The sequence below is a fragment of the Dendrobates tinctorius genome, unplaced genomic scaffold (genome assembly GCF_039654945.1).
Source record: "Dendrobates tinctorius isolate UK_male_01 unplaced genomic scaffold, ASM3965494v1 ptg000245l, whole genome shotgun sequence".
NCBI classification, from domain to species: Eukaryota; Metazoa; Chordata; class Amphibia; order Anura; family Dendrobatidae; genus Dendrobates; species Dendrobates tinctorius.
This window is the reverse complement of record NW_027361912.1, coordinates 7,319,379-7,333,596: the sequence shown is the minus strand read 5'-3', so window position 1 is coordinate 7,333,596 and position 14,218 is coordinate 7,319,379. Positions and strand designations below refer to the sequence as shown.

The following is a 14,218-nucleotide window of genomic DNA, read 5'->3' as shown; positions in this document are numbered from 1 at the left end:
CCGACGCTGTGGACAGATCCCCTGGGACAGATGGTGTGGTGCAACTATGATGTTGTGACCCTCCACAGGTAAGGCAGTAATCCCAGGGCAGTGAGGATAGGTGTTGAGGAAGAGGGTGCAGTGCCTGGCATTGGGATGAAACAGTGCTGACAGGGTTGCAGGAAGAAGGCAAGGACACAACAGGGTGCAGTTTCTTTACCTTTACTTTGCTTGGCAAATGCAGACCAGGGTACAGATTACAGATGGCACAGGAGCTGGCTAGCCTGGAAGCAACTTAGGAATCTCTCTATGCAGATGGGTTGTGTAGTCTCCTTCCTAGCGCTTATTTTTAGGTACTTGCAGTACTGTGTTACACTGAAGTTCCACTTGCTTATTCTCTTTAGAACTCCCTCGTATGGCAGACAGCTGTAGCCTTCCTCTTCTGGCTCACACGTCGCTGTTGTGCCTCCGAGTCTTATGTGGGAATAGAGCATTTATAGCTTCCTATTCCTCCGGTTTCTGTTGCAGGACCATCAGTGTCCGTACAGCCTTGGAGACCGGGCTCCAGATCATGCGCTATAGCTGGGAATGAGCCTGAACTCTCTGCTCAATCTCCCAGCTCTTCTCCTCCACGTCCACACACGTTGCCCTCCTCACATGAACTCCTAATTTTCCCTTCCTGGCCCCCAGAGAGCAGCTCTTCCCCCAGTTTTTGGGTTCAGAGCTCCCTCTGCTGGCCTGGAGTGGGAACTGTGTTGTGTGTTGTGATTAACTGATAGAGAGACCCTTCATTGCTTCCAAGCATGACATCACACTCCCTAGGAGGAAGGCAATGCCACTGTGGCGACCATACTCCTGGGGGGCGCCACACAATCTCATAAGTTCAGTCAGAATCAGGCTGCGCGTGTTCTTCTCACAGTTCAGGCACGGCAGCCTCCCACAGAATCTTTAACTCAGAATGCTCTCACAAGAAACAGCCCCTCCCCTCTCTCATGCTGGCAGAACAACACTCAGTCTTTTCAGAGGAAAGCAGAATGCACCATTGCACCAGCCAAGGGGATGCTGACTCTTAAAGTGGCAGCGTGTCTCTACTGTCCATAGCAACGCCACCCCCTTACAGTACTAATACACTTGGGGACAGTACAGAGATCTCTACAATAATCTTTATATACCCAGGCCAACTAATGGGGCAACCTCTACGTCTAGAGGAAAGAAGGTTCAGTCATAATCACAGATGGAGGTTCTTTACTATGAGAGCAGTGAGACTATGGAACTCTGCCATATGATGTTGTAGTGAACGAGTCACAAAAAAAATAGATTCTGTGATGAGACATTGATTCAGGGAATTAGTCTGATTGTCATATGTGGAGTTGGGAATGAATTTTGGGGCAATTAGCATCTTCCTTGTGGGGTTTTTGCCTTCCTCTTGAGCTACGTGTTAGGTTATAGCAAAAACAATGGCACCTGTCCTGCTCTGTCCTTATCTACATTGAGGTTGACTGACACAAGGCAAGATTTTAATAGTAGAGATAGGATAGGACAGTCCTGATTGGGTACACCTTGTTGTGGTGGAATGACTTTAACGCTCTTTTGATCAAAATAGTAATAGATAAGTATCCTATGTTATTTACATGTACTATTACTATTTACTGATTTGCTTACTAAAGGGCTCATTTTGTTTTTTTTCTTTGGTTATGTTACTGCAAGTTATAAGTTGGACTAAGTGGTCTACCTTCAACCTTAAAAACTATAAAAAGCAAGAATAACAGAGCAATACATGGTTACTTTCAACTTGGTGACAATTCCTCTAAGATTCAATGATAATTTGACAATAAGGGGATGAGTTTTTTATTTGACATCTGCTTTCAGAAAAAACATCTAAAAACTCATTTGCTCAAAAAAAGCAAGTGGCTGTTAGGGGACCCTCAAGGAGGCCATACGCTTAAGACAGCTGTCTCTCCTGATTCCCCCATCCACATAAGCGCTCAACCAAGTATAAATGTGTTTTCATCAGAGAGAGACAGACACTCTTTTGACTGTTGCTTGTCTCCCCTGAAAACAAAATGATTCAGTAGGCATCATCTTTCGAGAGAGAGAGTGGCCCCCATACACATCAGATAGTGGCCATATTAAGTTAACTTTTAGCTAATGTGTATGGAAGCCTTTAGAGAGGCTGCCAAGCCTTGGTTGCGCCTATCACCTTTGTTACTGTGTGGTGATCTACACGTACCCCGTGTCCAGGGCATCTAGCAGAGCAGCTTTCTGACCGGTAGGCGCTGTTGATACTTATGCATTTTCTACCATAGCAGACCTAGGAACAGAAAAGATAGATAATTGCCATCACCTTGTACAAGAACATGTAAGATCCTGAGCTATGATATCCTGTCGAAGGGTTCATGTGGCCAAGGTTAATATCCCAGATGACTTTCCTCATTAACCCTGCATCTGTCTTTTACAGCAGTGACCAGAGCTTGCTCCAATTGCTGCTGTTTATAAATGCTGCTGTCAATCACTGACAGTAAAAGTCTTACTGTATGTATCAAAATATAAAACAAAATATTACATTCAGAGCTGAAAACTAAAAAAAAGAATAGAAACACTACAATTGTGTTTTTTCCGTGCACCGCCCCAAAAAATTACAATAAAAAGCAAACAAAGCATTGTAGCTACCTCAAATGGCATCAATAAAAACGTCAGGTTGGCACTCAAAAAAAAACAACAAGTCCTCGCACAACCCCATCGACGTAAAATATATGGCGACACACACCAAATATTTTATTTTTTACATATTTCAGATTTATTTTTTTGCCACTGAAATAAAAAAAATGGTTTTGCAATTTGAAGGTGTTAATACCAATTGTAATTATGAGGGCCTGGCATATGTGTGAGAAGTAAGGACACCCTGTTGGTTTCAATGCAAATTGTGTAATGCTTCATTTCTCCTGCGGGGGTGGTGTAGGGATATTCAACACTTGCTGCCAGACTAATAAAAAGAAAGTTTACAGCTGATTGCTGTGATCAACCTTAGAGGGATTGTAATGTGTGAAACTCCTCTAATACAAAAAAAAGTAACTAAAATGTAAGCGAATAGCAAAGTGTAACGCTCCTTTCACTTTCATATCTTGCACTTACTTTTCCTTCAGCACATTTTGTTCCATTTTGAACCATCCCGCTGTCAGAAAGTACCGCCCGACATCTTGTAAACTTGGCGACAGCAGCAATTAAGCTGGGATTGTTATTACCCCCAAAGCAGTAGAGCACTCCACATTTAATGTCGCTGTAAAACAGATGTTACATTAGTACTTTATTTCGGGCTGCCTTCCATGAAGCTCTCGATTGTTGCTTTTACATATTACACTCTCGCCTCATGATTCGTAATATCTTAGAATGATTCCAATTAGTGAGGGTCTACAACCATCTACTGTGGGCCTTGAGTAGAAAGGTTCTGGGACTTTGTTCTCACCTTGGTTCACATGCGATATATGTGTTGTTCACCTTCTTGCAGTATCCGTAGTAGACACCCATTCGATTCATATCGAAACAACTTTCTTCTGCAACCTTCGCACCTAGAAATAAAGAGAGTCCTAATGAAGATGTGATACAACAAATGTCTTAACGATAAATTATCTTCTTGTGGACAGTGCCAGTATTACTCAGGGAGACTATGCAATACTCCCCGGGAAAATTAAAATTGCAACTCACCTCTTACTCAAAACTTGTGTTGGTAAATGGAGGTTCAGGTTTGGCTGGTAAGACTCTATAAAGGTTCCACATTGACTTATTGGATTGATACTTCCCATAAGTGGCACTGGAAACTTCTTACTTCCTTGGTGAAGGTGGGGAGGAGGTTGTAATTGTACCGTGTCTCTGGAGACTAGTGGGGCCCAAAAGGTCCTTTTCATCCTTATGAAAGGACCAATACCATAGACCCATGAGAGTTCAGGGCCCATCAGTTTCAAGTTCTCTGGAAGATGAGACTTTTTGCATATAACATGTATCTTAGGTGCACATACTAGCTCTTTTGGAATGTACTGGGATCTAGCAGAGAAAGGAAAGTGTCCTGGACTCCCAAAAGCATGGTCTCCGGGGATGCCACTGTAAAAGCGCTTCTCTAAAGGGTCTTGTATATGTCCAAAGTTAAGTGAGGATAATTTGTTTTGAGTGGGTGTGGAGAGACTCGGTCTGGGGTCAAAGGAGGAAGTGGCCACTATTTTTTTTTTCCCCTTAGTTTGCTTATGATCCTAAGCAAAGTTGGATTTATTTTACCTTAAGGCTTTGAGCAGAGAGATGTAGTGCAGCCATAAGTCCTGACTAGGCGTGTACATAAAAATTATGGGGCCCCATAACAAAAATTCTAATTGCTCCCCCCCAAAAAAAATAATATTCAGCGGGGTCAAAGATGAGCATATCTCACATCTTTCCAGTCTTTACCAAGTAATTTTGATCCTGTATTATGCCAACAGAAGTGCTCGACAAGCACTATATGATACCCCTACAGTAAATTCCTCCACAGTACCCTCCACACACAGTATGATGACCTTACTGTACCCCCTCAGAGTATGGTGACCCCAACACAGTCTGATCCCCTAACTGTGATCCTCACACATCCGTAAATGCAGTATAATGGGCCTACATACAGTATAATGGCTCCCACACCTTTCCAGACTGTATAATGGACCTCACTAGCCCTCCAAACAGTATAATGACCCCCCACAACCCTCCACACAGTATGATGGACCCTACACAAACCATCACACTGTATAATTGCCAGCATACAGTAATGGCCCTAATATAGCCCTCCAAATATTATATTGGCTCCCACATAGCCTTGGAAATAATAAAAAAAATAATACAAACACTCTCAGCCTACCAATCCATGGATGGGGTGGTAGTTTGGTATATTAGTACTCAAAAAATAATCTGTATGCGGCACTGTTCAAATACAGGTAATATAATATACCAAACAACCACCCCCTCCATGGATTGGTAGTGTTAGGGACGGCGGAACGCACTAAATATAAATAATAGGAAGTGCGTTCGCTGCCCGGGGTCCACCGTGCAGTAGGTGTAACAACCGCTGCTGAGTAATGGCGGACTCGCTATATGGCGGTATACTGCGCTCGGGTTAAACGTCACCCGGGGTGCGCAGAGCGGACTCTGTTAAACTCACAGAGGCCCTAAAGCATAAACGCCGAGCCTGTTGGCTTCACAGGTCTCAGCTGGCGTGCACACACGGTATATGGTCACAGGACACGGCCCAAGACAGAGGTCGGTGTCCGTCTTGACCTACCGTGCGTGCGGCGCTGCTATATACTAGCACATGGGCGAGCGGCCGTGCGGGCCTTTTATAGTCATGCGCTTCTGGGACCTTCCAGACCTCTGAGATAGGCCAATCAGATCAGGACAAGGACCTGAGCATGTGACCCCCGATCTCCACTGGGAGATCGTCTCGTGGGCATGCCCAGTAGCGCGGCGAGAGGACTTAGCCTCTGGAGTGGTTTCCTGAAAAGCAGGTTGCGCTACCATTGCTGGTCCAGAGGTGGCAGCAACATCCAGACCCAGAGAGCTGGTCTGAGCAGGGCGCCTGGATCGCCGAGATTGCTGTGCAGGTCCCTGAGCGGTTGGAAAGGAATTGGAGACCGCTGGATGTATGGCTCTGGATTCCTGCTGTGCAGCTGCAGGAATCTGATGCCTAACAGGTAGGTGGTGATTTGATCGGTATTCTTGCACCTGTGTTGCTGCCATGTATAATTGGGTCGACTGAACCCTGATAGTGCATTTGTTTGGAGGCCTGGGCAGGTAAGCATCTCTGCCTTTTTTCTGGTGTTTTTTGAATAATTTTTTGAAGATTTCTAAGTCCTTTTTTTGTGGTTTTGCAGTTTAGTGATAGGACTCGCAAGTGTGAGCACCCTTGACATGGGTTGCGAGCTTCCATAATTTGTCCATAATATCAACTACCGTATATACTCGAGTATAAGCCGACCCGAGTATAAGCCGACCCCCTAATTTTGCCACAAAAAAACTGGGAAAACTTATTGACTCGAGTATAAGCCTAGGGTGGGAAATGCTCCATAGATTATTCCCCCATATGGTGTCCCCAGAAGAAGCTCCATAGATTGTTCCCCCATATACTGCCCCCATAAGAAGCTCCATAGATTGTTCCCCCTTATGCTGCCCCCATTAGAAGCTCCATAGATTGTTCCCTCATATGCTGCCCCCATTAGAAGCTCCATAGATTATTCCCCCATATGCTGCCCCCATTAGAAGCTCCATATTGTTCCCCCATATACTGCCCCCATAAGCAGCTCCATAGATTGTTCCCCCATATACTGCCCCCATTAGAAGCTCCATAGATTATTCCCCCATATGCTGCCCCCATACGAAGCTCCATATTGTTCCCCCATATACTGCCCCCATAAGCAGCTCCATAGATTATTCCCCCATATACTGCCCCCATAAGAAGCTCCATAGATTGTTCCCCCATATACTGCCCCCATTAGAAGCTCCTAAAGATTATTCCCCCATGTGCTGCCGCTGCTGCAGCATGTAAAAATAAAAAAAATGACATACTCACCTCTCCGTCACTGGGTGTCAGATTCTCACCTGTCCTGCGTCCATGGCTGCTCACCGCTATCTGCCACGTCATCAGTCAGTGACGTGCAGACTGCAGGGGGTGCAGCACGCACTAATCACGTCACCGCGCCCTCTGCTGTCTCAAGTCACTGACCGATGACAGACAGCAGCAAGCAGCCATGGACGCAGGACAGGTGAGTATCGCTATACTTACCCATCCTGACGCTGTCGCTTGAGCCCCAAGCTTCTCCGCGCTCTCTCTTCCTGCGTTCAGCGGTCATGTGATACCGCTCATTAAAACTCATGAATATGCGCATATTCATGAGTTTTAATGAGCGGTACCACGTGACCGCTGAAGGCAGGAACAGAGAGCGCAGAGAAGCTGGGGGCTCAAGAGACAGCGTCAGGACGGGTAAGTATGACCTGACACCCTCGCCCCCTCTCCCCCTCCGACCCCCCGGTGTATATGACTCGAATATAAGCCGAGAGGGGGACTTTCAGCCCAAAAAAACGGGCTGAAAATCTCGGCTTATATTCGAGTATATACGGTAATATCTCACATATATTTATATGTGTTTTTTGCACTTTATTTATCTTTCAGGGTGCAGTTCGGCCCAGATGGCTCCGTAAACTGTGGCGTCTGTTCACACGGGATGCATTTTGGTTAGCACTTGACAGCCCGCCTGATTTAAAAGTATGGGCGTCACTAAAAGGCTGTAAGCCAGATGCTCTTCATTACCTGTATGTGAACAGTGCTGCATATTGATTATTTTTTGTGCACTAATGTACCAAACAACCACCCCCTCCATGGATTGCTAAGCTGAGAGTGGTTGTTTCATCGGTATTAACATAGTAACATAGTTTTGAAGGCTGATGGAAGACCTTATGTCCATCTAGTTCAGCCTATTTTTAGTGCAGCTGTTCTGCATTGTTGATCCTGGGGAAGGCAAAAAACCCACAGAATACACTGTGCTGTGAACAGGATTTGAACCTGTGCGGGGAAACCCCATTAGATTTCAAGTCCAACACCTGTGCTGCCGCCATCTTTACTTTAGTCCACTGCACCCTGATAGTGCATTTGTTTGGAAGCCTTGGCAGGGCAGCATATCTTCCTTTTTTTCTGGTGTTTTTTGAATAATTTTTGGAGAATTTCTAAGTCCTATTTTTGTGGTTTTCCAGAATGATCTGTCACCAAACGAAACAGTCGACCGAGGAAATAATAGCGTAGGGACTCCATGGCCCACTTAGTGGTCAGGCACTCCTTCTCCAGTACGCTATAATTTTTCTCAGCAGGGGTGAGTTTCTTACTCTGATGGTGGGATATGGTATGTGGATTTTGGTATGTGGATTTTGATATGGTATGTGTGATTTTCATGGTGTTCTGTTATGAATGGGTCACCGAGGAGGATGGCAAGAACAGGCTAAGCCACCAGAAGACCAGAGAGATTGGCAACTGATTGGATTGCAGACCCCTGATCCTATCAACACAACTAGCAGTAGCCGTGGAACATTCCTAAGATGCCCTAGATGCTTTTTCACAGCCGGAGAACCAACCAAGCATAAAGACAGAAAGGTGAAATCTAAACTGCCCCGGAGCAGATCCCCAAAGGAATAGACAGCCCCCAAACATATATTGTCGGTGAGACAAGATGAGACACAAACACAGGCAGAGAACAGACTGAGTAAATGGTGGGGCCCAAGCTGTCTAGACAGGACAGGACAGAAAAGATACTGTCTGCAATCACGCATAAAACCCTAAAAAAGTCCAACACTTCTGATATACAAAAAGGCTGAGGCCACACGACATCACCCCCGCTAGATCAGCACTCTGGTATAAACTGGAAGCAAAGCAAAAAGATACTAACATAACAGGGGACTGAACAAGCTGTAGCATATGAAGCAGGGCCCAGCGCTGCCCCCAGCAGGGAGCATGCTGAACCCTAGCAACAAAGTAGAAAGCAAAGAAAAGGCACAACCAGATTAGATGCAAAGGATTAGCAAAAGAATCACTTAACTGAACCATGCAGATCAGGCAGGGGAGAAAAAGAACTCCAAATGCACAAGGAGGAAATCACCAGCAACCTCCAAGAACAGCCAGCTCAATAATATGCTCCCAGCCAGTAATCCCAGGTTCTCAATTATTGTCGTCAGGTGGGGAACTTCCATCAACCTGGCCAGCTCCACTTCTCTCAGTAACCACCAGAGGGAGCAAAGGGAGCTTTGGCTCAGAAGTCTGAGCAAGGGAATTCACAACAGTGTTCTTTTGTAGGATGAGTTATTTGCTAATTGATGAATGGCTGTTTTTGCCATCTGATATCACCCCCTACAGTACTGTATTGTTTGCTCATATGCTAATGACGTATTGATCTAGCTTGTTGAAAAAATGAGCCCCTGGGACCTACCCCCCTGACCTGTGAATGAGGAGGGGGACTTTTAAAATATCAGTGAGGTGAGACACAATCTCAGATCAAGTGTGAAACTATGATGTGAACACAGGACTTCGTATATGGACTATGTTATCCTCTGTCTGCTGGATTGCTAGACTTAGACTCACATTTACCAGGGCTTTATCCTGTTACTGAACTGCATTCGGCTTCTAGACTATCTTATCCTTTGTGTGGTAGATGGTATATTGGCCTTTCGTATTTTTGCCTAAATAAAGGTCTTAGAATTGTTCACTCTTCAGTAGTTCTGTTGATCATGTAATACCAGAGAAAGACCCCATGACACCTACTTAGGTAGGTGACCGGATGCTCTTCTCCGTTCACCTCCTGCGACAGGACCGCTTCAAGGTCCAAGTTAGAGGCAACTATCTACACAATGAAGCATTTCTGAAAATTGGAGCTAATGAGGACCGGCTGCCCGCACAGCCCCACCTTCATGGATTGGTACGCTTCCTCCGCCTGGGGGTTCCACTGAACCATGACCAACTTCTTTCCATTGTGGAGATTGGTAAGGGGTGTTGTTCTCCCAGAAAAATTAGGCTCTAAACCTCAGGTAAAACCCTAGGATTCAGAGAAACCCTTTCACCTGTTTGGTGGTAAGTAACAGGTTGGGGCGAGTTCTGAATGGCCTCGATTTTATTTAGGGTTTGATAACTCCACAGTCGATCACGTAAGCGGGCTTCCTCGAACCCTATCGCACATTTCTTTGGGTTTGCCATCAAGCCCACGTATCTGAGCGAACGAATCTACTACCACTTGTACCTGAGAAGGTTAACCCTGGTCTCCCCAGGGACCAGAACATGGGAAAGTTTGTTCCCAACACAGTCCCATATGGAACGGTCTTCACCGCTCCCACCACGTTTGATGTCTCCATACGGTGTGGAGAAAGTAACCTCCGCGGTCAGGTACTCCCGCAGTTCCCCATATACAGCTCTGGCAAAAATTAAGAGGCCACCACATAAAAACCCTGTCATGGGCAGCCCATTCTCCAGACCTGAACCCCATTGAAAACCTCTGTAATGTAATCAAGAGGATGATGGATAGTCACAAGCCATCAAACAAAGAACTGCTTACATTTTTGCGCCAGAAGTAGTGTGAAAGAATGGTGGCAAGCATGCCAAGAGGCATGAAAGTTATTTTTAAAAATCATGGGTTATTCCACAAAATATTGATTTCAGAACTCTTCCAGAGTTAAAACATTAGTATTTTTGTTTCTAAATGATTATGAACTTGTTTTCTTTGCATTATTGGAGGTCTGAAAGCACTGTTTTTTTTTAATTTTGACCATTTTTCTATGTCAGAAAGAAAAATACAACATTTATTGCTTGGAAAAAAAGGACAATTTACAATTTACTCAAAATATACTCATAAAGAGAAAAATCTGACAAACTGAACATTTGAAAGTGGTCTCTTAATTTTTTGCAAGAGCTGTATACCCATCACCTCCACTTTCCATTCTTTGGGGTTGTCCACGGCAACAAGAGACCCATGCAACAAAGTTGCTAAGCTCCCTGAGTCAAAGAGGTCCTTCGGTTGGTACCCGCTGATGATCACCTGGCACAGCCAGGGTTCACCGCCGGCAGTGCCTGTAGTGGTGGTACAGACTGGCTGGGCATACATAGACATACGGCAAGTGTACCGACAATCCATGCGTTCAGATACCAGAGTGCAGTTGGCAGCCACATGTCCGGGCCCCTGGCATCGCCAACACTTAATAGCTGCGGCTCGACTAGACCTTGGGGCCGATTTAGGGGAAACAGGATTTTTGTCACCCTTGCTTTGGGTTATCTCCTCATCATGGGCTTGGTCCTGGTTAGCCCCAACAGAGGGTTGTGGACTTTTCCCAGGCTCCTGGGCTGGCGGGGCCCGACATTACAGCCGAAGTGGAAGAGTGTCCCGTACAAAGTCCTGAGTGGCTGTATACCACTCAACCAGCTGGTCCAGAGTGCCTGGGTCCCCTTGCCCCACCCATCGCTGTATGGCTGCTGGCAGAGCTCTCACCAGCTGGTCAACCACCACTCTCTCTACCATCTTGGCCGGGGTCAAGGTCTCAGGCTGAAGCGATCTCTTTACCAACTGCCTGAGACCTGGCGGAATGAGACTCTGTAAAGGACCACTGGTACACCCGCTGAGCCCGCACATACGTATTAACCCCAGTCGGGCAAGGATCTCATTTCTCAGCTTCTCATAGTCCAGGCCATCCTCCTGACTGAGGTCCAAGTAGGCCATCTGGGCATCTCCCGTCAGGAAGGGGGCCACCATTTCAGCCTAATGTGACACTGGCAAGCCCTTCCGCTCTGCGGTGCGCTCAAACTCCGTGAGGAAATCTTCCATATTGTCTTCAGGACTCATCTTCCTAAGCGCTGGCCGGACTTTGTACTGGGCCTCAGCACGGATCGAGGTCATTGTTAAGAGCACCTCTCACAGGGCTGCAATCTGCTGCAAGATCAGCTCATTCGTTTTCTGCTGCTGCTGATACAGTAGCTCCTGCTGCTGCCGCTGCAACTGCAATGCCTCTTGCTGCTGTCACTGAAACTGTAGCTGCTGCTGCTCCTACTATTGCTGCTGCTGAATGAGTACCAACTGCTTCAAAAGCTCCTCCATTTTTCCAGCAGGCTTGAGCTGCAGCATTGCAGGCTTGATCCCTGACATGCAGCATGCTTTGGGGTATGCCTTAGCTCACACTGCCCGCATTCTCCACCAAATGTAGTGCAGCGGTGTCCACACAATGCAGTGATGAGGCAGTGACCCAGGAAAGTTCAAAAGTAAACGTAGTTTTAATGTCCAAACTCACAAACAAAGCACACAGTATCCTCCAGATCGCAGCCAGGAAAAAAGACAGTCCATAAATGTGCCCTGTTGCCGAGGGTGACTGCACTGACTCTGTGTTCCCTCACACAGGCTGAGCTTTTGCAGAGCTATCTGCTCTGCACCTTGCAAACTCCACACTGACACACCCAACCCTCTCTTGCAGGGGGTTCACGCAGAACCTGTGGCCGTAGGCCACATGGAAAACCTAGACGGGGAGGAAATGGACCGCCCCAATACCTTCCTGTAGTCTGTTTAAAAAATAAAAGCCCATGGCAGTCAATTATCACTGCAGCCTTCCACCAGATAGGCCTTTATGGCAGAGTGGCCCAACGAAAGCCTCTCCTCAATGCAAGACATATGAAAGCCCAAATTTGCTAAAAAACACATGAAGGGCTCTCAGACTATGAGAAATAAGATTCCCTGGTCTGATGAGAAGTAGATAGAACTTTTTGGTGATAATTCTAAGCGGTATGTGTGGAGAAAACCAGGCACTGCTCATCACCGGCCGAGTACAATACCAACACCAACAGTGAAACATGGTGGTGGCAGCATCATGCTATGGGGGTGTTTTTCAGCTGCATGGACAGGACGACTGGTTGCAATTGAAGGAAACAACATGAATGTGGCCAAGTACAGAGATATCCTGGATGAAAACCTTTTCCACAGTGCTCTGGGCCTCAGAATTGGCCAAAGGTTCACCTTCCAACAAGACAATGACCCTAAGCACTCAGCTAAAATAACAAAGGAGTGGCTTCAGAACAACTCTGTGCCCATTCTTGACTGGCCCAGCCAGAGCCCTGACCTAAACCCAATTGAGCATCTCTGGAGAGACCTGAAAATAGCTGTCCACCAATGTTCACCATCCAACCTGACGGAACTGGAGAGGATCTACAAGGAAGCATGGCAGAGAAACCCCAAAACCTCATAGCTGTACTAGTTCAAAAGGGTGTGTCTACTCAAAACTGAGCAAAGGGTCTTATAGCGGCCAAAACAGCTGACAGGTTCCCTTGAAACACAGCTGGACTCCAATGAAGGAGTAGAACCATCTCAAGGAGGATCACAAGGAAATGGACAGCATGTGACTTAAATATGAGTGTCTGAGCAAAGGGTCTGAATACTTATGACCATTTGTTATTTCAGTTTTTCTTTTTTAATAAATTTGCCAAAATTTCCACATATCTGAGTTTTTCAGTCAAGATGGTGTGCAGAGTGTACATTAATGAGAAAAAAATGAACTTTTTTCAATTTACCAACTGGCTGCAATGAAACAAAGAGTGAAAAATTTAAAGGGGTATGAATACTTTCTGTACCCAATGTATATTGAACTATTGGAGCTGAACTGGAATTTTTGACAGAAAGCAAGAGAGCAGCCATGTTTTTCTAATCCTAAACAAGGTGTGACCTCCATGATGGGCGAAGTCTAAGGGTACCGTTACACATAGCAATGCACCAGCGATCCCGACAATGATATGGATCACTGGTGCATCGCTAAGTGGTCGCTAGTGAGCTGCCACACAGGCAGATCTCACCAGCGACATAGCAGCGGTCGGGGGTCGCTACTTACCTGTCAGACGATCCTGACGTCCTTCCGCCTGCATCCACGCGTCGCTTGTCGTCGCCGCAGGAAGCTGACGACGAGAAATGGTCCAGGACCTTCTCGCGCGACCAGCGATAACCAGCGGGGGAGCCGGTCGGAGGCAAGTATCACATGTAGCGATATCGCTAGCAATATCGCTGCTACGTCACAAAATCGGTGACTTTACAGCGATATTGCTAGCGATATCGCAGTGTGTAACGGGGGCTTAAAGCAACCTATAATCTGATATGTAAATGCAGAACTTGTCTTTACTTACTTGCTCCCCATAGCTGATAGCACTGGCTTTCCAGCGTTGGACACTGTCCATTATAACAGATTCCTTGGCCATCATTGCATGGGCGACCATTGTATATAAAGTGATCTTGGGTACATTGTGGAGATTTTCCGTCGCACACATCAGACAGGTCACAGTCATCTTTAGCGGGCCGACAGACAGTACCTGCTTTCATAATCTGCCAAGAAATAATTTTGTCAACCCCGGAATACAGTGGTGAAAAGAGTACATGTTTACTTAAATTTGCAACCATGTAAATTAATGCATCCATTGTGAAGGGAGCTGTGTGGAGGTCAAGTCTGGACTATCCTGCATGCATGTTACTATCCCAATGAGCACAGTAATCATCCCTGAACGATTGCAGCACTCCATTGTGTAAAGCCCCCTATGCTGTACATACAGTTGTGGCCAAAAGTATTGACACCCCTGCAATTCTGTCAGATAATACTCAGTTTCTTCCTGAAAATGATTGCAAACACAAATTCTTTGGTATTATTATCGTCATTTAATTTGTCTTAAATGAAAAAACACAAAAGAGAA

General features: G+C 45.9%; 1 protein-coding gene across 1 annotated transcript in view; it reads right to left on the bottom strand.

Annotated features, from left to right (window-relative positions):
- LOC141060798 (zinc metalloproteinase-disintegrin-like protein H3) overlaps positions 1 to 14,218 on the bottom strand; it is a 187,038-nt gene that overhangs the window by 25,023 nt on the left and 147,797 nt on the right. The window contains exons 14-17 of the mRNA XM_073557153.1: positions 13,661 to 13,856; positions 3,443 to 3,545; positions 3,112 to 3,256; positions 2,210 to 2,290 (exon numbers count right to left, since the gene is read on the bottom strand). Of these exons, the coding sequence (XP_073413254.1) occupies positions 2,210 to 2,290; positions 3,112 to 3,256; positions 3,443 to 3,545; positions 13,661 to 13,856 (525 nt within the window). The remainder of the gene's footprint in view (positions 1 to 2,209; positions 2,291 to 3,111; positions 3,257 to 3,442; positions 3,546 to 13,660; positions 13,857 to 14,218) is intronic.